The 23,599-nt window shown below is 36.0% G+C and overlaps 1 protein-coding gene across 1 annotated transcript in view; it reads left to right on the top strand.

Annotated features, from left to right (window-relative positions):
- Positions 1–23,599, top strand: part of ipo11 (importin 11) — a 179,039-nt gene that overhangs the window by 83,217 nt on the left and 72,223 nt on the right. The window contains exons 17-22 of the mRNA XM_015396107.1: positions 5,394–5,427; positions 5,586–5,626; positions 5,719–5,835; positions 11,388–11,501; positions 14,685–14,800; positions 19,236–19,312. Coding sequence (XP_015251593.1) covers positions 5,394–5,427; positions 5,586–5,626; positions 5,719–5,835; positions 11,388–11,501; positions 14,685–14,800; positions 19,236–19,312 — 499 coding nt within the window. The remainder of the gene's footprint in view (positions 1–5,393; positions 5,428–5,585; positions 5,627–5,718; positions 5,836–11,387; positions 11,502–14,684; positions 14,801–19,235; positions 19,313–23,599) is intronic.

The raw sequence follows: 23,599 nt of genomic DNA, 5'->3' as shown, positions 1-23,599 counted from the left end.
GGCTGCAGCGGGATGTACTTGGAAAATTGTACCATAAAACCACATAGCGTTAATCTCACGTTAAAAAAATTATCGACGTTAAAATGGCCTCGCGTTAACGCGATAATAACGCGATAATTTTGACAGCACTAATATATATATATGTATATATATGTATATGTATTTCTTATATTGTAAAATATAAGAAACACTATACCTAGATTTATTAAACGGGGAAAATAAAAATCTACATCAGGAAATATTTTTCTTTGCAAACCACTGGTTTCTATAGATGTTTATTTATCTACAGTAACAACTTACAAGCATACAGTGAAATTTGATTATTACACTGAACAAATTAGCAATATCTAGGTTGCCTAGAATTCAGAGTCATCTTATGTTCCTGTCTCTTCATCTCAACTCCCAGGTTTTCTATTTAGTTGTGAACACTGCATTTGCCATATTGTTTTATTGTCCTGAAGATATATTTTAGTTGGATTTTTGTTTTTTTGCAATTAGATGCACATTTTTATCCTTCAGTGATTGAAGACTGGATTTAATGTACTCTGATCTATGTTTAGGATCAGGATTTTTTGGATTTCTTGGCAGTAGATGCAGCATTTTAAGGACATGGTTAAAGCAGGTTGTTGCAGGAATTCAGCATGAAACTTCTCTAGGATAAAATCAAAAAAGGTTGTGCATCTTTGGTAAATTGCATATAAGAGCCCAGGGTCCTATGGATCCCATTTTTTATACTGGCCACAGCAGAAAAAAGTTAGGCTTCATATTGTCCGAATTAAGTCCATTATCAGTTAGTAACTAATGATATATTACATTTTAATTCAGGCTAATAAACAAAGCAACTTATTCATTTTATGCTGAATCTGTTTTTCGTTTAAAAAAAATTATTAATTTGAAAAAGGATTATTTAACTTTAAATATCTTTTAAAAAAGGACACACCTTGGAAAAACCTTTGTATAAGTGGTCCAAAACATGTTTCTTTATTTGGTTGTGTTGGCAGGTAAAGGGCTTATTTAGGGATGTAATAAATCAAAATAACATAAATTTACTGAGTCACTTTCCTCACAGGCTTTTATAGCTTCAAATTGTTCAGGAATTAGCAGAACTTCAAGCTGTTTGTATTTTATTAAGTGTTTCTGTGAGTGCTTCTGCCAGATAAGCTTCCCAGCTTCTCTGTGTTGTTTAACAGACTACTGCTAAAAGCAGTAAATATGTATGCAGTGCTGCTAAAAGTGTTTACCACTCATGCATTTCTGCTGTTTTGTCATAACTAAAAGTGTCTGTTCAATTCGGTTCAAAAATACCGTACAAACTCCAAGGACAATTAAAGAGTTCTAATTCATATTATAGGGCTTTCTTCAATGAGTAATTGATGCTGATGGCTGTAGTCTGGAAGGATCTCCTGTAGTGATCTGTGTTTACAGCAGCCTCTGACTGAGCGAGTCTCTTAATATATATGACAGCATCATCTTCATCAGACTAAGGGTCGTCTCTGATATTTTTACTTTTTATAAAGAAATCTTCTTTTGTAAAGTAATTTCTAAAGCTTTCCATTAAAGTTTTTAGAACACAGTCGGTCATCATTATTAGCCCATTTTATTGAGCTATAGTGGAGGATGTTTTATTCCGCAGTGGATCCTCAAAATAAGTGGTCCAATGGTCCAATAAGTGGTGATATGTTTATGTAAGGCTGTCCTACGTGCTTGTCCCCATTTTCACTTATCGGTGGGGCTGGGTAAAAAAAATCGATTTAATCGATTTTGAAAGGATTCCTTTACATTTTTGCAAAATCGATGACTAGGAAATGAGATCGATTCGTTTTATAGTGACGTGCGTGACGTTCACATTCAAATGAGCAGGAAAGATGCTCTCAAGATGACTTCGAGCCAGACAGCTGCAAATATAGCAAATAGCTGGACTGAAAACATTAACAAATGGGGACTGACCAACATACACCCTGTAGTTGATACACGCAACGCTACAAATATGGTTTGTACAGTGGAGACAATGCAGCTCATGCATGTCTGCTGTGTCACGTCTGCTTGCTCGAGTGAGGCTTCACTTTTTCACTTTTCACAAACAAGTTTGCACTTTTGAGACAATTTTGTTCACATCTCAAGTTTAAACTGTCAGATTTACAGGTTTGAACTTTGTGTTTAATAAAAGAAGAAAATAAAATACATGAGTATTTGGAAACACAGTTGAACCACTTTCATTATTGTGAAAACAGATCGAATCGAAATTAATCGATTTAGAACTATATGAATCAAAATCGAATCGATTCAGGACTTTGGCGAAAATACCCAGTCCTGCTTATCGGTGGTGAGTCTGACAGAGTTGAAAAATTGCTAATCTTCTTTTGGAAAGTAAACTTTTAAACAGAGCATCCACGAGGAGAAATTGGGCTTGTGCATGCTCTTGCAACCGTTTAATAGGCGTTCCCTCTCGGCAGCAGGTACAGGGTTTTGCATTTTCTTTTTAAAGTGGAGAAGGCGGGTCTTTCAAAAATTTGCGAGAAACCTCCACTACACCTTTAAGATAATAACTGATAACACAATTTGGTACTAAAAGCGGTTTTTAAAAGATAATTTTATTTAAAATAAATTCTATCCAAATCATCCTATCCCAAACCCCAGCCTTTCCCCCAGCATTATGTTAAGCGTTGGGACTGCGAAATCAGGGAAAAACTGGAACAATTGTGAAAGTGAGGGACTATCCAACTGGCTACTGCAAGACTTCTTAGCTGAGTCATTGGAGAAGTTGCAAAAGAACTGGAAATGACACTTAAGGCACTGTGGACCTCACCTTTTCCTTGGTTAAGGTCAATGTTCATAATTTAGCAATGAGAAAGAGGCTGGCAAGATGCCATCCATGAAAGACTCACCAGGCAAAGCTACTGCTAATAGAAAAGAACACGAAGATCTCTTTGACATTTGTAAAACCCAACATTAGACTTAGACAGATTTACTTGTCATTTTGTTTACACAAGTGTAAAACAAAAATAAATTTTCGCTTAGAACAGCTCTATGAACAATTTCATTTTTTTTAAAGTGCAGCCTTGAAATATAGTAAAAAATATATAAAACTTATGACTGTAAATTTACAGTTCTAACATTTTCAGTTGTTTTTTTTTGTTTTGTGTTTTTACATTGACATCCCAGTAACACGAAGATTGTTTTACATATACTGCGTGAGCCCTGTTATATTGGGTATAAAAGAAACAGTATTTCAGGACACGAGCATCGCAGCAATACCCAAATATGGTTTAGCTTGGTTTGAGTAGCTTCTTTTTTATTTATAACTGAACTAACTTCTTTAATTGATTGATCTGTAAGATCTAAGTTGATGGGAGGAGAAGTTTCACTGCACACAGCTTTAAAGCTATAGAAGTTGTTTGAAGTTGTCACTTGGGTTACACTTGAATGTTGTACTCTGTTTCATTACTCTGTCTTAAATAAACATTTAAACCCAACGTGGATGCTTGCATTCTTTAGAGACTTCTCGGTGCCTGATCGCTGCCCTTATGTTTTCTACATTTTATCAAAAGATTCAGGTGTCGACTATTAGATCAGGTTCTAGAAGTCATTGCAGATACCATCTGCAGTGGGATTAGCAAGTGACTCAGCCTTATGAAGAAGACTTATCACTTTCATCTCTTATGGGGAAAAGCTAACATCAGCTGCCAGGACCCACTGTTCTGACCTGCTGGCAATTGCACAAATGGCGATGGTATGTGTAGCTGGGAAAACAGAAACAAATGATGACCCGTGCAGATATCACTGATGTTGATGTGCTGAGAGGCTTCAGTGTTTGATGCAAGAAAAAACAAGGATCACCTTTTTTTCCCCTCGTGGATGTAACTAGTGCTACATATCTGAAATTGCTTTTCCGCTTTACCTCACCTTTGATGAGGAAAGTCTGTTTGAACTGGGGTAATGAATGATTTAGATATACTCTGTGCCATTGTTTAGTTTGGGGTCAGTCACACAGTAATTACCTCTGGAGCAAAACAAAGATAACACTTTTAAATATTTTATTTATAGAATATTATCCAACAGGACTGCTTGCTTTGTGATTATAGCAACAGAGACTCAAGTTAGCTGCATGAAATGATTCGCAGTAATTGAGTTCTCACCTATTTCTTTCTCTGTCCTCGTTTGCCTCCTTTAATCTCCTGCCACACAGTTTCTCACCCTGGTGGATGTTTACGCCCCCTATTGGGACTCTGCTTGATTATACTGATGGTATATAGAAAAATAAACAAATCTATTAAGCAAGTAGATTTTATGTGTAACAGTTTAGACCGATTTGGTATGTGGTTGAATGTTAGGCTCTTTATGTTTGAATCCTGTTACAGTTTTATTCAATTAAAACCTCTATACTATTGAGTAAAAATAAAATTATTATTATAAAAGTTATACTGTTTTTTTTATCCACTTTTATTAATGTAACCCATCCCATCTTGTGTAATTTCCCTTTTCATCATCATTTTATTATTATTATTATTATTTTTTTTTTTTTTTTCACTATAAGGAAAAGAGAAGGCACAGCATGGGATTAGTGGGACCATGGAGGGTGGCTGTGGGTTTGGATGTTGGTTTTTGGTCTTCCTGCTTTGCTGTCCATATGAATATAGGGAGAACTTTAATGTTCTGTTTTGAGGAAAAAAAGAAAATAATAATAATAAGCCATAAATCTATTTAAAGAAAACTCCTACACTATTGCATAAAAAAAATGATAACCCCAAAAGGTTTATTGAAATATTGTGGCCTGGAAACCAAAAAAACGCAGCTGGCTTAACAATTTTCACTAGACTGCAACTGACGTATATGTGTACAGCTGCTACTTTTTTAACTAATCTGTTAAGCAGTGGATTTTATGCTTTATAGTTTAGACCGATTTGTTATGTGGTTGAAAGTTAGGCTCTTTAAGTTTGAATCCTGTTACAGTTTTATTCAATTAAAACCTCAGTAGTCTGAGTAAAAATAAATTGAATTACATTTTTTTTATTTTTTGTTTTTTTGTGGTGAGGTTGGAGAAATAAAAGGTGTGTTTTTTTTGTTTTTTTTTAGGTTAGAGGAAGCTGTTTTCAAACAAGGATGTGTTTTAGAAATCAAAAAGGCATTGAAATAGGGTTTCTTTATCGCTTTGTTCTTTATATACTGGTTGCTTTCTTTTATTAAACTGCTTTTTGTATTTGTTCATTTTGAAAAACGAATATACTTGGGTATATTCACCCGAAATCTAGAATATAGGTTTTGCTTATTCCTTTTTTTTTTTTTTTTTTTTTTTAAAGCAGCTTTCTTTATTACAATTTTTCTGTACTACAACACAAGGACTATGTAATTTATTATTATTTTTTAAAATTTGCTTTTTTTTCCTCTCCTCACAGGTGCGGATTGAAACGGCTACAACACTAAAGCTGAATATCCTCACTATTCAGAAAAGGATCAAATGTTCCATCTGTTATAAACTTATAGATTTTATTGTTGCAGACTTTACAGTATGTGTTCAGAGTGTACAAACGTTGCTTTGTTTTTAGTCCATCCAATGCAGTAAATGTTTATCCATAACTCAGAATCACCTGTTGATGACTTTGAGTTCCGGACAGAACAATTCCTTCCAGTAAGTAGCTCTGAATCAACTTCTTTTGGAATGAAGCTTTGTTTGTGGTTCATCCTCTTAATTAATCTTGAATGTTGTGTGTCTGTTTTTAGTACCTGGAGTCCATCTTTGGGCTGCTCTTCCAGCTGCTGCAGCAGGTGACAGAGTGTGACACTAAGATGCAGGTGCTCCATGTTATCTCCTGCGTCATCGAGAGAGTGAACACCCAGGTGAGTTTGTCATATTCTAAACTTTTACAGCATAGTTTAGAATATGACAACATAGTTTATAATAATATATAAATCATTTGAATATATCAAAATTGATGAGTTACTGTATAATAACTTGTTTCTTTTATTTTGTTTTTATCTTGAAAACTACAGCTATAAAAAACAAAATAAAACTGTGTTTCTTAAAATATTACAATAATATTTGCTGTTTTGAATTTATTGCAGTTGTCTTTTAAATTTGAATCTAACTAATCATTTCTATTAAATTTTTGTATCCACTTTTAATGTTGCCAATCCCATCTTTTGGAATTTCCCTTTTTATTATCATCACTATTATTATTATTATTATTATTATTTTTTTTTTTTTTTCACTATAAGGACAAGAGAAGGAACAGCATTGTGCAGGATGATTGGTGGGAGCATGTGGGGTTGCTGTGGGTTTGTTGTGGGTTTTTGGTCTTCCTTCTTTGCTATCCATTGTAATATAGGGAGCACTTTTATTTTTATGTTCTGTTTAAAAAAACAAACAGTAAAATCTATTTAAAATAATATGAAAATACAGCATAAAATAACAATGTGAACATTGCTGGCTTTCCACTACATTGCATCTGACAATTGGCCACAAAGATACATTATGCTGCCTGTTTACCACTCTATGTACAAATATATGTATACAGAACGACGATTGAAAGGAAGAAATGTAGTAAAACAGGAAGACGAGCAACATTGATTTAAAATTTTCTGAGTGATTAACCAGTTTTTTTCTGTTTTTGTTCTTTATTCTTATGTATTATTGTTTCTTTATTACAAATAAAAAAAAAAAACAAGGCATGCACAATCTGACATTGTAAGTTTAAAAGGATACTTAAACCTGAATTAGATAAAAACAAAACCAGATAAATTCCACTCATAAATTACGCAGCACAGACGAGGAGGTTGACTATTTGTGACCAAACTGTTCCAATGTAAATCCCATAGATAAACAATGACGTTTGGTCAAGGAGTAGCTTAAGCTGGGTGTACACTGTGCGATTTTTTTCAATCGTTGCACGCAGCTGCTGCTCATACTATACGACTAATCGCAGGGTTTAGTCGTACATTGTGAGCTCACAGCTCACAATTTATGTTCAGCCAGACGCTCTGATGCTATCTACCTGCTCACACTGTACGACTAAAAACCACGTTGGGCTCCACAGTGAGATGGAGCTTCTCTGTAGCTCTCTATCCTGAAGCCAAACAATTAGAAAGTGAATATTAAGCTCACTATAGCAAACTGTGCTGCCTTCGCAATTTGTGCAATTTTGTGCTGAAAGTCCTAAAAAGAAAAGCCAACGGTGTATTTGGAATAAAAGACATGGCTGAGCAAACGTGGCTACTACGGTCTGTCAATTTTACAGACAGAACTGCATTTCACTCATTGCATCCCTGCCATGCTGCTGTGTTTACATCTGAGAGGAAAAAGAAAAAGAAAAAACCTTGTTTGCGCATGCGCTCTGAGCGATTTGCCCACGATTCCTGATCGGGAGGTGGTCGTGAGAGGCTGCTTACCGCTCGTAACCCCCTGTACACTAAACGACTCACTGCGCACGATCAGGCTGAAAGTAGGCCCGATTGACAGATTCTCGCACAACTGGAAAATCACACAGTGTACGCCGGGCTTTAGATGAAGTCACTATTAAAGCAGCCTTGAAACCAAAGGTCCACAGGCTGATCACCTCTACGCTATGTTGCTTTAATGCAGCAAGTCAAGCAAAGTAGATCTCAGACTAAGTGGTAAGTAAAAATACTGTATAGTACAGGAAAAGGTTTCATAAAAAAAAAAAAAAAAGCTGAAAGCCATAATCTTCAAAATGATATGTAATAGTGGAAATCGAACACTAACAAATCCATATATAGTTTACTTTTAAAATGGATCTCGGAAATCATCTAAGTTTTTGATCATTTTTTGATTCATTGAGTTGCATCTGTAGATGTCTCAAGCAGGAAAAATGAAGTTGTGGTGAAAAATATGAAGGTGCCCTTGTGAAAGGGAGACATTCTGTTACGCTGTGATGAATAACTGCACAAATTGGAGGTATTGACCTGTACTCTGAGGGGAAAAAGTGACACACAGATACAAAACATTTGTCACTTCGTGCAACACTTGGACCAGAAAAGCCAAACAGCAACAAAACTTCACAGTAAGACAGAAATGAGTGATTTCCCAGTAATATTTTCAGTGCGTCTTAGCCCAATTCTTTTTAAATCACAAGGCCCCAGGCAGCTCTTGTTCTTACGTCTGCTCTAATTTTCCATGCGGGTACAGTCATCTTTCTGCACTGCTTTTATGGTCATAAGGATTCCATTTTTTCTGAGTATCAATCTAATCCATTTAACTGTCAGCCCTAAAAATAATGACCGTCTCTCGACCCCCTGCTGTTTTCCCTTTGATTTATTTTTTAATGATACATTCTTAGTACCTTTGCCTACATGATTCCTTGACTTAAATCTGTCAAATGTGTTACTTTGATCCTAGTGGACTGTCATTTTGTTGACGTCTTCACCAGTTGTTGGCACTGGCTAAATTTTGTGAGTCGGTTGAAGTCACATTAATATTCTAGATCCCCTCACAGAGGATTTTGAACCCACACTGAGTGGCAGAAGTTGAAGAGAAAAACCCTCAGCAATGAAACCATGAGTGTAGCTTGAATTGAAATGAACACGATGACAGATGTGTGATTTAGCTCTTTTTTCACTGTCAATCTCGCAAATGTCACCCTAGGCTGGTTAGTGGGTCTGCTTTTCCTCACTTTTTATCTCTGTCCTCGGGGCTCTATGTCACGTTTTTTTTTATTTTATTATTTACTGTTCCCTTGGCTTCCAACTCGCTCTCTACTAAGGTGTAATTGAGCTAAAAAGAAATAAAAAATCCCAGTGTGGGGTTTGCAGCACGGCGCCGCTGCATGTTTAACACCATGTAGAAGGTTACAGTTAGTCAAAGTGGAGATTTCTGAGGTTTCATTTGGTTTTATTGCAATATGTTGCACAAAAATAGAATGTTAACATACACGTTTTGTGTGACTATAAGAACCTTCATAATGCCATCCAGAAATATTGTTGTTGGGGAAGCATGATATTGGAAATTTGGTCGATATGCCAATACTTTACAACTCAACTAACTGATAACAGATATTTTATTCCTTTGACGTACTTACAGACTCTATAGTTTTCTCACTTTTCAAAATATTTTTATATTTTACTGACATCTCTCTTGCATCAGAATATGACCCAATGGTGATGCAGGCATGACACTCACTTGTTTATCATAAAATCAATTAGTTAGATCGGTGGAATGTCAGATTTGAACTTTAACTCTAATATCTGCTGATGCTGATATTGATAACATTCTGATAATATCCTGCCTCCCTAATTATTAAGATTATTATAATGGTAAATAGGGCAACGAACAAATATTTTTCAAATCGATTTATTTGTTCATAATGTTTTCGATTAATCGATTAATAATTCGATAGCAAAAGTTTCCTTAAAAATATTATACAGAATTAAACCAGGTGAAAATAAAACTTTTCTACCTGAGGAGTTCTGGATAGAGATAATTGACAGAATTGTTTGTTTTCTTTTTCTAAAATGCTAAATTTTGGTATATATATATATATATATATATATATATATATATATATATATATATATATTGCAATTTTGATAATAATTACTACTCTAAGTATGTCGCTCTGTTAGCTTAAGACATGTTTTAGAGTCCCTATGCTCCAGTAAACAATGAATCGATTACTATTACGATTAATCCGACTAATTGTTTCAGCCCTAATGCTAAATGTTTGAAAGATCAAAGTGGTAAAATAAACGGTTTTTTTTTCCCTCCTCTGCCTTACATCCAGTTTGCTGGATAACTTTGTGACAAAGCATATTAGCAATGTAGATTTTGGATTTACTATAAAAAAAGATATGTGTTTCTTCAGCTTATATTTGTTATTTGCTCAAGACAAATGGGATTAAAACATTTATTGTAGCATTAAGTAGTTTTTAAGTTGTTTTTAAAGTATTTCTGGTGTGAAAACTGAAGCAGTTCCAGACATTTATTTTGTTTTTCTGCTCAGAAAGCATGTTTATAACATTTGCTGCATTCAGAGGATGTTTATCTGTTTTTGCTTTAATTTGTTTTAAAATTAAGCAGCAGAACTGTTTCTCCACAAAAGATTAAAAATTGTTCTAATTAGTATTTTCTTTGCTTGTGTTTTTTTCTACTTTTGTTTATCCAGTTGTTTAAGTGAGCTAATTTTTTGTTTGGTTTTGTGATTAAAATGTTATATGAATGAATGATTATGTGGGTATATAGTTCTGAATTTTCAGAAGTACTCTTAACATTTTTGAATTTAGTTAATTTTGCCTTCAAACCAGCAGGGTTGGACCGGGATAACCGTGAATAACTGCATCAGTTTTCTGTTCTGCTGAAAAGTAAAAGTCACAATTGAGTTGGTTTGAAAATGTGTTGAGGAGAGATACAGTCTGTGTGGGAAAGAGGGAGCTGCCAAGCAAATAGGAGGATGTAAAAGGAAAAAGAAGAGGTGGTAAAAGGAAAAGATGAATGGTTATAGTGAGGGTTGACATGCCTGGCTAGATATTTAGGACAGGAGGATATGGAGACATGATCTTTTCAGGTAAAAAAAGATAAGCTACAGTTTTGATCTGCAGATTCTGCCCACACTCTGGCAGAGTTTTAGGATGTTTTTGTGAGAGTTTGAGAAAATACATTTTCCACATTTAAATTGCAAAACAAAAAAGAAGGCATTTAAATTAACCGCTGTAGCTTTAAATCCATTTGTGCTTCGTTTATACATCATATGTTGTTAATTGACCTTAGATGTTGCTGCTGGTAGGTCATCAGAGCTCCGTCTGTCAAGCTTTCGTAATTTTTCAAGAGGAAGTTTTGGGTATTTCTTATGTTGTTGTGATGTCTGAATTGTGTCTCTGCATATGTTGTATTTATTCATGTACAAAACATTTAACCCCATTTGTTCTTTCACAGATATATTACAATGCACAATATGCAACCCCCCCTTTTCTTTTCAATTAAGTAACTGAAAAGGACTGATTGGTCCATCTGCTGTTTTGCTCAAAGAACTTTCCTTCTAGCATTGTTCCTCAACAGTGTTTTCCAGTATAAAATTATGTCGTTTTTACTGCCATTCAGCAATGATGCTGAGAATTTTATGATGTTTAAAAGCGACTCTCTGATTTCTTTTTATGAAAAAAGTTTAGCAGTGATAAAGTAATTTCTCTGTAACCATGCTGACCTTTAGCAAATAGTGAAAATGAAGGCAGTTTTATTCTAAAAGATGAGCCTGTCGACTCTCTTCTGCTCAGGCCTATTAATGATGTCTGCATTCACCCCTATTAGTGTTGCTGCTTGGCTTATTTTTAATCTGAAATAAACAATTTTTTAAATACATTTCTTGTAAAATATGTTAAACTATGAATTATATTCCACAGTGAGGTGTATATTTTGATTCCCCTCTACCGTTTTTCTGCTTTAGATCCGACCATACGTAGGCTGTTTGGTTCAGTACCTGCCCCTGCTCTGGAAACAGTCTGAAGAACACAACATGCTCCGATGTGCCATACTCACTACACTCATCCACCTTGTGCAGGTACCATTCATTGCATCCTTATGTATACTCTGCAATGCTTATGTTGTGTCAAGCACAAATACCAGATCTTCTGTTGTGATATATGGATGCGTTTAGTACCTCTGGCACTTTCATGACTTTTCCATTTCTTACCGCTGGCCTAAAATATGCTTATCTCACAAATTGGTTATTCTTATAATATTTATGTGTGTCTTTTTCCAACTTTAATAGTCTTGCAAAAACTCAGAAGGTTCATAACACTCTGGTAGAAAGTGTATTAGGCCTGCTTCTGGCAGTGCAGAGCCTCATCTTGCAAGACATTTTTTATGAGTTGTCATTTCTGATCATTTGCTGCAGCATCACTTGAGTTTGCCACAGAGGTAATGAGAAAAAATAGCTCAGTTCATGAGCTTTGTCACCCACAGGAATGAAGCTTCCGCCTTACTCTTCAATATGCTTTGGACCCCTGTCTAGCTCAGCTGCATTACTTCATAGTGGCAGATGATTATGCCAAGCTCCCATTGAGAGCAACAGGAGAACGCATCTGGCAAACTAAGTGAAACTCATGGGGTTGAACAAATGAGCTTTGAGTTGCTTGACTGCTTTGGCTTATGCAGGGCCTTGCAGAACTGTTCTTGCCTGCCAAGGTTTAACAGGCCTTGACAGAGCAAATGCTAAAATACTAGCATTATTAGCCTCTAAGTGCTAATGGTTATTGTCTATTGCATGATGAATCTCTGCCTCAATATTGGCTCATTTGGAACCTGTGGTTAATGGTAAACTGTTGTTTTGTCTCTGATTTGTCTTGGTTTGTTCATTGATCTATTCGTGGTTTGTTGATTAATCCAACAAATTCCAAAGGCCCTATTAAAACATCAAATTTGTGTAGGCCTACATAAGTAAAGGCTAAATACAACACATTATTTGCAACACACTTTGAAAACTGCTTTCTAATCTTGTATTAAGACCCTACTTTATATTGGTGTTACACATGCATACTTATAGGGGGTCCAGTGGAACAGAATATGGAAAGGTTAAAGAGATTTTGGTTATTTTGCAATGCTTTGAACAAGTTTTATGATTTTAAAAAACCCTATTTTGCATGCTATTAACCATGAAGGAAATGCTTATCTTCTTGGTTGTTGGCAATCGTCTGATTTTTGTGTAGAAAGCAGAAATAAACAGAACTAATTTGGATGGAATAGAAAAGGTCAGTGTTTCTTACAACTGCAGCACCCCGACTTAAAGCAACAACAGTCCTGAAGCAGAATGGAAATTAGTCTGTTAAGCCTGTTTATTTTGACTATTAAACTTAAGTCCATCTGGCACTGGAGCAAACCAATCTTGTCTTCCAATGACCGCATAGCATTAAGTCAACTCTTAAGCTCATAAAAGCTGCAGTATTGACTCGCTTGTTTTTTAATGGATGAATTTTGCCCGTAAGACAAGGTTGTGCCAGCTGGGGTTTAAATGACGCTCTTGTTTCTTTTGAAACCCACATAAATGCAAGAGGGAACAAATTTAGTGTCGTGCTTCTCATAGAAACACTATTGAGAGTTCTGAAACTCTACTCTGGATCCTTTGTGCATTCACACAATTACGTTTCCTTTTTCCATGCCCCCTAACCCCCTTTCTTAAGTCTACAAACACTCTTTCCAGTGCTTCAGCATGACTTTTAGTGTTTTGTTTGAATAACTTATATGAAGCCAAATGTGGGAAGGAATTGGATGCGTTTTAAGGACACCATCAGTAAAGGGTTCAGTTTGATTCCCAGGACGCATGGAAAATATTGGAGCAGTTTCTGGGAGAATACTATAGCAGTTTTTATAGCTGATAACCACATCTTTGCTCTAAAAGATAATTTTTCTGCATATATACAGCTAAAACTGTGTATTCGCACACCTACTGTATAAAAATATTCTTAAACTGTCTGAGATCGAAGCAGATCAGACTCCTGGCGTTTAGTTAGGATTAGGTCAAATATTTTTTTTTTTTTTACCAAGATAAGAAAACATAATTGGAGAATTCCTCTTATTAAACAATGAATTAGTAGTCATCAGATGGTGATGTCATAACTCTTAAGCTCACTCTTATGTTTGGCATTTAAATGTTGGATATTTATAGATGTTTATCACATGGCTAAAAGGGGTTAAAACAAAATGAAATGGCTCTTTACACTTCATTACATTACTAAATAGACCAACCAGAGTTTTATTTAGGCTAAGCTGTAGCAATAACTAAATCCAAGGTGTTTAGACCCTGCAAGGTTGGTTTAAACGTCTAAATATTAACCTGTTTTCTACAGGGAAGTGACACTTTAATTTTCTTTTGCTTATTAAGTGCTAAATTGTATTCTACTTAATGGTGTAGGTCTAATTGATGCACTGATGATATTTTCATTCTTTAATTGGTTACAATTACTAGCTAATCTACATTCAGTTTAACCTCGTGCCTGCAATAAGGTTGCCAAGGTATCGAGAATGTTTTTATTCCCAACCACATCTAAAGTTTTAATATTTTCATCTCATTAGTGCTTTTTATGATAAATATATATATATACACACATATAATAATTTTATTTTTTTTAGCTATATCTGCATGTTATACTGAAGGCATGTTTTCTCCATGACAAAACAGTTTGACTTGGACCTCAACAGGGAATTATCTCCCCCAAAAAGATTAGTAGTTTCCTACTTACACACACATCATCCCAAACGTCATTAGAATCCAAATGACCAGGAAATGAGCTGTGACTCGGTTCCTAGAGTTGTGCTTCACTGTTTTCTTTCCCCTAAATTGTCAAAGGTAATGGGCCCACACTCTTTTATTGGGTCATCAAATTAACATATAATGTCCAAACTACCCTTGAAGCTTGAAGGAAGTATTTTGCTGCAAAATCAAAAACTTAAAATATATGAAAAAAGGTTTTCTTTTGAAAGGTTAATGTTGATAGAACTTGGAGAAGCTGTACATGCCTTGCAGCATGTTCTTATGTTTTTGAAAGAAAAAAACTGAGTGTGTCAGTATGTGGTGGGAGAAAATGTATAAATCTGCTTCTCTGCTATGCTAGGCTCGTATGCGCAGCAAATAACTTAAATTAAACTGGAGCATGCACAGCAGAGGAACCCTTTGAAGCATCCTGTCTGCATCCATGTCATGCTGTCACTGTTTGGCATTGACTCTTGCATCCTTTTGTTCTTCCAGGGCCTTGGGGCAGAGAGTAAGAACCTTTACCCTTTCCTTCTTCCTGTTATCCAGCTGAGTACCGACGTTTCTCAACCACCACACGTCTACTTGCTTGAGGATGGACTGGAGCTTTGGTATGGATAAACATGCAGCACTCATACATTTCTGAGTACTGGAAAAAGAAATAAAAAAAGATTCCCAGGGGCAGACGTTTATGAAGCACTTAGTGATCTCATTTCATCCCTTACACACACGCCTACACACGCGTTCTTTATTTCTGCCTCTTTTCTGTGTTGCGCCTTTCAATGATGAGTCTTTTTAGGCTTATCATTCGTCAGCCTCATTTACCCACTAATGTTTGCTATCCCGTTTAGAGGGCAGATGCAAACAGTTCACAGATAAGTGTTGCTTAATGAGCTCACTTTTACATCTTGTTTAAATTGGCCTTTTCACAGACAGAGACGCCTGATGGTCACTGAATTTCTTGGATATTCTTGTCGCCCCCTAACTTTATGCAATTGTTTTGAGATCAAGTCATTTTAAAGCCACTTAAAGAACATTTTACAGAGGGGTGCAGTGTCCTGCAAAGCAAAACAAAAGGTTTTTCAAGAATGTACACAGTTTGCCTCTCATTTTGCATTGTGCAGCCCTATATCTCCATCCTGTCTTTCATCCCATCTATGGAGCAGCACTGTCCTGTGTGGGTTTACTTTAAACAAGCCTCTGTCATTTTCTCTTGCTTTTATCTTTCAAGAGTTTTTTTTTCTCTGTCATTTTTAGTGTCTCTCCTGTTCCTTTCCTGTCGTCCTCTGAGATTTATTGTCAAATTAGATTTCACGTTTTCCTGAAACCTATTGTTGCCTTTTGGAAATTGGAGGATAAATCTAAATCTGTGCATGTAGGGTTAATAGTTTCACTCAGTGTTCCCAGTTTTCAAAGCAGCAGAGCAGCAGAACTAACCAGATCAGCCGACGTTTTTAGGAGATATTCTTTTTCATGACAATTAGTTTACTGCTAGGTTAAGCAGAGTAATAAATACCCCTTAGTCATGATTAACGACTGTAGAGCTACGGCTTGGGTTTAATTATGACAAATTTCAAACTGAATGTTTTTTGAAAAACATTTATCCAGCACATACAATGAAATTACATCTCCACAGCAGCCATGTAATGGTGCAGTGGAAGCACTGCGCATGTGTGACTGTTGTTTTACAGGAAAACAGAGGAGCCCGTTTAATCTGTGCTCTGACTGAAGACACGGTTTTCAGCTGAGGCTGATGACCTGCCAGTGTTTTGGAGGTAGAAACGGCCCGCAGCAGAACTGGATCAGGGCAGAGATCAGAGCTTTCATGTGTTGCGGCTTTAATGTTTATGTTGTGTGTGTTGGGTTCTTCCACAACATAGAAAACAAAGTTTTAAGATTTAAGAAAACCAATTTCAGTCTTAACATGGTTGGTATTAGTGTCTGTCTGTCTGTCTATCCATATATCTATATATCTATCCATATATCTATATAGATATAGATAGAGAGATATAGATAAATATAGAGTCTTGAAAAAGGCATGAAAAAGTTTTGGCACCCCTATTAATCTGAATTATTTTATTTCTAAATATGTGGGTTTTGCAACAGCTATTTCAGTTTGATATATCTAATAACTGATGGACATAGTAATATTTCAGTATTGAATTGATGTTTATTGGACTAACAGAAAATGTGCAATATGCATTGAAAGAAAACCTGACAGGGGAACAAAAATTGGGTAACCTACCGGTAATCATTTTATTGATTTTAAATACCCTTAACTACTTTTCACTGACTTACTGAAACAGAAAATTGGTTTGGTAACTTCATTAAGATTTGAACTTCATAGCCAGGGCGCTGATTGGTTTGTTTACAACAAGCGAAGCTGCTGAGCAAAGACGCATCATAGCAACAAGCACTCACTCACTGAAACATCGAATTGTTATGTTAGGTTGACCAGACGTCCTCTTTTTCCCAGACATGTTCTACTTTTCATACCTAAAAAAATGTCCGGGTTGAATTTCAAAATCATCAGGGATTTTTGTTGACTGCTGTGCAGCAGAACCGAGCCAACAGCTCTGGGGCTAGTCCGGAACTCCCGGTGACGGTAGCCTGGACAACGGCGGCCACGTGCCTTACCGGGCAGGCGGGGGAAGCATACCGTCATCGGGTCAGGTTCGGACCAGCCCCGGAGCTGATAGGTCGGTTCGAATGCCCGGTCCGGTCTGATCCAGTCAGCGGCCCAGCAAATAAGGCAACATCCCCTAATTGAAGTCAACTCTGGCCTTTGTTTGAATTTGTCCATCTTATGGTGGAAGTTTAGAATTGTGAGATTTGCAGAGAAAGGAGGTCTCAATGTGGTTTGAACTTCTCTGTACGTCCATTTCACCCACTGAACTATCGCTATTCATCTGACAATGTAAACTCTGTTTTGCATTCTATGACCCCTTTAAGCCCAGAAGTGGAAGGCCAAGAAAAATATCAGAGAGGCAGGGAAGAAAAATTTTCAGAATGGTCAAGGACAACCCACAAACCACCTCCAAAACCTGCAGCATCTACTGACCTTTCTGTGTTTTGGGCGAGTTTAGTAACTTCATGTAAAACTATCAATCATTACTGTTACTGCCTCTGCATAACAAGCTCCCCCAAGAGTCACTTACTACTTACGTAAAAATTGTGTCACAATCAGCTGCATCTACCTGCAGCACAGAGCAAAGAAAAGCAGAGAGGAGACACGTTTGATTTTCTCATAGGCAATAAACAATGAATACGCAAAGCTGCCCATGTTTCTTCCCAGAATTACAAGGCTGGAAATAATTACAATGTGAATAAAGTTTTTAATAGAATCTCTTCTTTTTCTGAAACTGTTAAACTACAATAATTACCTGATTTTATCCCAGCTTGCATAACTTACTCACTTCGTAATGCTTATGCCTCTGTTTACCATTTTTTAAGTAAATTTAGATGTATGCATTGTGGCTTCAGGAAATGTTTAAAAATTCATACATTATTTCAGAAAGTATGGTTTACTTTTTTATGCTCCCCAGACCGCCCCCATAGGCCGCAACAGTAATAAAAAATAAATACTAGACAGAGCCCTGCTTAGTGAATTATTTTTGGGTTACAGCATTGAAACTTCCATCACGAAGCTGATATTGGATGCTTCTGTTACATTGCCACATATAGGGATTCATAACACTCCCATACCAGGAGTTATAGGTCAAATTAAATAACATTTTTGAGGAGTCAAATCACTGTATCGTGTAAAGGAAAAGCCAAACCAACCAAACCACATCAGTCCTACAGGATTAACATTGGTGATCTACCCAACCCTAGAACTTAATCTTAATAGGAGAGTTCTGGGATTATAACAAACATGCTGTTTCTGAAGTAAGAGAAGTTGAGAATCTAATCTGATCAGCCTGGACTAGAAAACCAGCTCTTGGGTTGCAGAAGATGGTTGACTCACCGCAACACAGATGTGAAGCACTTCATGGGGAATGTGGCTTCAAAACTAGATTTCAGTCCAGGGATTTATGAACAAAACAATACAGAAAAACTACTTCATTCTGGAAGCAATTTTTTGCTGTTGCTGCAAATGGTTAACCTTGAAAGTTAAAACCCATTGTTTTATTTGCATTCTGTAAAGCAATAACAAATTAGATGTTTCTGTTCTGAATAGTGTGTAATGTTCACAATATATTAACAGATTCTTTTCCTACATTAGTCCACATAAAATAAAATTAAAATTACTACCTTTTTAAAAGTACATTCAGCACATTTTTCTCTACTTGGTTTGGTCTTTGAAAAAAAAAAGAAGGTTGAGCAAGTCAGACCTCTGAAAACTGCATCAGTATCAGCCAAAAAAAATCGCTCGATCTTCCTGCAATGTTTTTAACTTCACAGATTATTTGGACACTGATGATGTTTCAAATAATTTATGCATCTTTCAGAATTCAGGAAATTTATTTAGAGCATTAAACAGCCCAAATATTAATGACATTTCTCTTTATTTCTTCGTTTTTTTCTTAAAATGCCTTGTAGCTTTCTCCCAATATATTTTTTTTTTACTATAATCAATCAAATCAATCAGACTTAATTTACAGAGCCATTTAAACTACCAACCTTTGTAACATTCAATATCTATCAGAAATTAAGCAAAACAATAGATTTACAGCAGAATTATTAGAATAAGATGTAGTGAGAGCATAAAATCCCAAAGATAAAAGACCAAATAAAAGCATCGGCTCTGTTGGAATTATGATTCCTCTCCTTTTATATCCTTTTGTGCCTTTTCACCTCCTTCACTCTCTTGTTTTTCTCCATCTTCATGATGTCTGTGGTCTCCCTTTACTCTCTGTCTGTAATTTGTATTGTTGCGTTTTTCTGACCTGTTCTCTTTCTGCCGCCTGTAATCCGTGTCCTTTGCACTTTTGTCTTATATCATCAGCTCATTTTCTGCTTCAACATTTCTTATCTGCTTTGTTCTTCATGTCTTTACTCCTCCTTAATGTGTGTTCTCCCCCTTTCCTCCCTGTCATTGTGTAGGTTGGTGACTTTGGAGAACAGCCCAGCTATCACTCCAGAGCTGCTCAGAATCTTCCAGAACATGTCAGCTCTGCTGGGTGAGCCTACAAAACATTTCTTTTGTCTTCTCATTATCTGACTGGGTGTGTGCAAATGTTTCGTCTTAAGAATATTATGCATTAACATATACATTGCTCAAAAAATGATAGGGAACACCTAAACAACACAATCACTCAATTAAACTCAACTTTTGTGAAATCAAACTGTCCACTTAGGAAGTGACACTGATCGAGAATCATTTTCACATGACAATCATTTTCTGGTGAGCACAACCCTCCATGTGCTCGTCAGTGGTTGCACCACAGACTGCCAGGAGTTGGTGGATGCTTTAGTTCAGGTCAGAGAGGAGATCCCTGAGGAGACCATCTGCAACCTCATCAGGCGAATGCCCAGGCATTGTAGGGAGGCCATACAGGCAACACACAATACTAAACCTCATTTTGACCTGTTTTAAGGACATTGCATCAAAGTTGGATCAGATGGTATAGTGTAGTCCTTTCACTTGGCCTTATTTTGCATTAAAGGCTTTGTTCTAAAAACTTCCAAGCATTTTGTTTCTTTTTTCTAAGCATTTCATTCAAAAATGTGTCTTTTATCTTAGAACCATTGTTAATTTCATCAGATCCATTTTCTATCCCAGCTCTAACATCCTTGTGGTCTTTAGTTGTTGCTTCAATATTCATAGATGCTGCTCTTTAACCATTAAGCCTTGTATTTGCTGAAGTGCACTAATCCCTCCTTTAAAGCGCCCATACAACATAACTAGGGTTGGGAACGGGTTGAATTTTAACAATTCCAATTTTTCCTTGTTTTATTTCTGTTTCCTGTTTATCCACTGGTTCCTACTGATTCTAATTATTTTAAGAGAGGTAAAAAAAAAAAAAAAAGTTTACATGTGTTAAATGAGCTGGCTAATCATCAGGATGAAATAGTGTGCAGTTCTTTATACATATTTTTTTATTTCTTAAACTTTTATATTTCTGTAAACATTCCAATAAATTCTAACATATTTTTTTACCAGCATATAAATATGAAACCTATGAAGTCTAACATAAATCTTATGAATTTCATTTTCATATCATTTAATTTTTACATGAAGCTTTCTTTTTTAAAACATCATTAAAACTCAATCACACACATACAGTGTCTGATGTTGCAGGTACCGTTCCGGTATAAGACAATTTTATTATTTTATTTGCCTGATTCTGACCATGGTGCAGTGCTAGACTGAATGTTTTTCTCTCTCTGCATATAGTTATTAGTGTGTTTATAAATTTAGTTATTTTTCTTTGTACTGGAAAACAAATCCTGGACTCCTTTTTTTATAGCAAACAAATCCTTAATAAAGAATGCTGTACACAAAGACAAAAAAAACAACCTAATGTTTACAGTACAACAGTTGAGTTGCTGAAGAAAGGTGTTGTCATCAACAGAACTACATACATTAAATTTTTTTGGCTATCGATTGCTTTGAAGACCAATGCACGGACACAATGCATCTTGGCTACTACTTCTGTAGGAGGCTATGAGTGGTTGGAGATTGAATTGAGCTGGTTGGATGATTTATTACGAGTTTAGGTCACCAAGACACCTTGCAAGTTGTCCATGTGTGTTCATTTAATTTTAGATTGCAATAAGTCAGACTAATACAACAGCTTTTGTGATCTTATTGGCTTTGCTGCAGCATCTGTTCTGTCTGTCTGGACTGTATAGACTACATAGGGCACAGAGAGCCGAAAGGCTATGGATCACAGTAATAGTCGAGGAGGGAATTAAAGAGGATCAAGGAAAAGAAGAGGTTGATGGAACATAACAAGAAGGAGGTGGATGAAAACGGATTCAAGTGGCAATGTTCGGAAAATCCCCGAAGATGAAGAAGAGGTTGCATGCAAGGCTTGGACATGGATGAATAGAAAGATAAGGGAGGCTCTTATCATCTTCCTCACAGAAACCATTTTATTTATATATATATTTTTAAAGCATCACTTTAAGTCAGTTTAAAATGTATAAATAAAGTCTAAAAGAATTATACGCTGTATGCTGTAAGGAGACAGACACCTATATCTGAGGGTGCTTTGCATGAATTATATTCAATTTAGCATAGGCTTTATCAGAAAGGGCATAAAAAGATCATTTATTTATACTTGAAAGGAAGGCAGACTTTGTAAGATGAATTTAAAACAGACACAGTTGGCACTAATATTTTACACTGAGAAACTGGGAGCTAATTGGCTGTATCTAGATGAGTAATGAAGATGTTTAAAAGATTCAGTGAACACTAATCAGCTGCCATATGAAGTGTTTCTGGTGATGAAGTGAGAGAAGGTCGAGAATGTATTTTTAGGAAGAGATTGTTAAACTTCAAATGGAGGTTAAATGATAGACCATAAAAGACGGAGAGGTCGTAAGACTTTTGCTTTGGTCACACAATTCTAATTTGATAATCATTATATGCTAAGAAATCACCATACCGCTGTTATAACAGCACAAACCAAATGTGTGTAGTGTTGTTAGGACAAACTGTTCAGACAGCTGTATATACCATCCAGATTTAAATGTTTATTTTTACTCTTTTAGCCCCTAAAGATGCATGTAACAGTTTGCTGTAAATCATTTTGAATTGCATGCATCATGCTTCCGTTACACAGCTTTGGTGCTGTTTGTGTTGATGATAGTCTCATACAATGTCAATAAGATAGTCTGATGTTGTATAGTGATAGGAATTGAGTAAGTTATCTAAAAGGGGTATAAATAGACCCCAGCATTAAAGTATATATATTTAAAAAGGAAGACTTTCTGCTATAACTGATTGAGCCTGTGCCATAGACCATTGTTAAGTGCATATGAGCTTTTTTGTTATTGTTGTGCATTGGTTTGTAGATGAAGTCACAAGCAGACAGAAAGGAATAAACAACAAAAAACAAACACAAAAATCTCCAACTTTTCAATTTTGTGCTTTAGCAGAAGGGGTGGCTGTATATTTCCCACTTTGTGTCCAAGTTTTAAGCTAAGCAGTTTGTCTGCTTAGATTCTACTGCCAGAAAAAGACTTAACAAAAGATGCCTTTGCTCTGCTGTTTTCTTTTACCAGATTTTAACACATAATTATGAGAACATGATAGAGTAGCCATGTAATTTAACTGTCTCCTTTGCCTCTTCCTTGTTACAGTTTTAAATGCTGCAGTAACATTTCAGGCTTATGTAATTGCAGTGTGATTTGAACTGCAGCAGCATGAAGTTAACAGCATCCTTCTGTCTGCTTTCATGTTTTCCAACAGTAATATAGCAGACATATTTTTTGTCACTGACGATGCAATCCAAACATTGTTGCAGAATGGTTTAACATGCTAAAGGTGTTACTAACAGATCTAGTCGATTTATTAGGTGCAATCTCATGTAATGCTTGTCTGCAAACAAATAAAGCAAATCATGATAAAATGTAATTACCCTTCTATGCCAATTAAGTTTTAAGAATAATCTGTGTTCTTATTCTTTTTGATTGCCCCAACTATAGACAATTATATAACATCGTTTTTTTATTGTTCCCTGGTAGGGAATTTCTCATTTGCCAACTATAAGTGATACATAAATGAAAGCATACAGATCTAAATAAGGAAAAACCAAAAGTTAAAAGAAAAAATTGAGAACTCGAGACTTAAGAGTAAGGGCAAATTTGCAAACTAACTGTGCAGATATTAGCTGTTAAAAATAGAAAAAAAGATCAAAGAAGTGTGTAGCTCAGGTGGGTTTCTTCAAGAAATGTGCAAAGACATAAAAACAGAAGATATATAAGCATATAGTTGAGTTTGTTGGGAGCAGTGGTGGTTATAAGTCTAGCTTCCCATTTAGATGGTGCACAGCACTGTTTGAGGAGAATTTTGCAGTAAAGACACACCCATTATGATCAATGAGAATTTCTACACAGGGCAGTGATGGGCGTCTGCTATTTGCCAAAAATGTTTTCCATTTGTTATTGGATACCAAAGCCAGTTCAGGGTCAATCTACAGATTACACCACACCATGGTATTTATGTGTACAGACTTCTCTGTAGATACTGTAAACCAAATCAGTTAAGCAGTTTAAAAAATGGATTTCCCTCTTCTTATGTTGGAACTCTTCCCTATGACTGACTTCCAGATTTATCACAAACTTCATTGCTCAATCTTAGCGCACTTCTTGGAGCAACCGTGAGCTCACAGTGGAGTGGATCAAAGCGCTTAGTGTAAATACGGACTACAACCAATAACAAGGTGCAGAGAGGACCACCTTGGAGCAGCAAGCAGTATAAAACCAGAGTAACAGTTGCTGGGAGGAAGGAACTCTGA

The sequence above is a fragment of the Cyprinodon variegatus genome, unplaced genomic scaffold (assembly GCF_000732505.1).
Source record: "Cyprinodon variegatus isolate N-32 unplaced genomic scaffold, C_variegatus-1.0 Scaffold26, whole genome shotgun sequence".
NCBI lineage: Eukaryota > Metazoa > Chordata > Actinopteri > Cyprinodontiformes > Cyprinodontidae > Cyprinodon > Cyprinodon variegatus.
The sequence above is the reverse complement of the archived record's forward strand: the minus strand, read 5'-3'. Positions and strand labels throughout refer to the sequence as shown.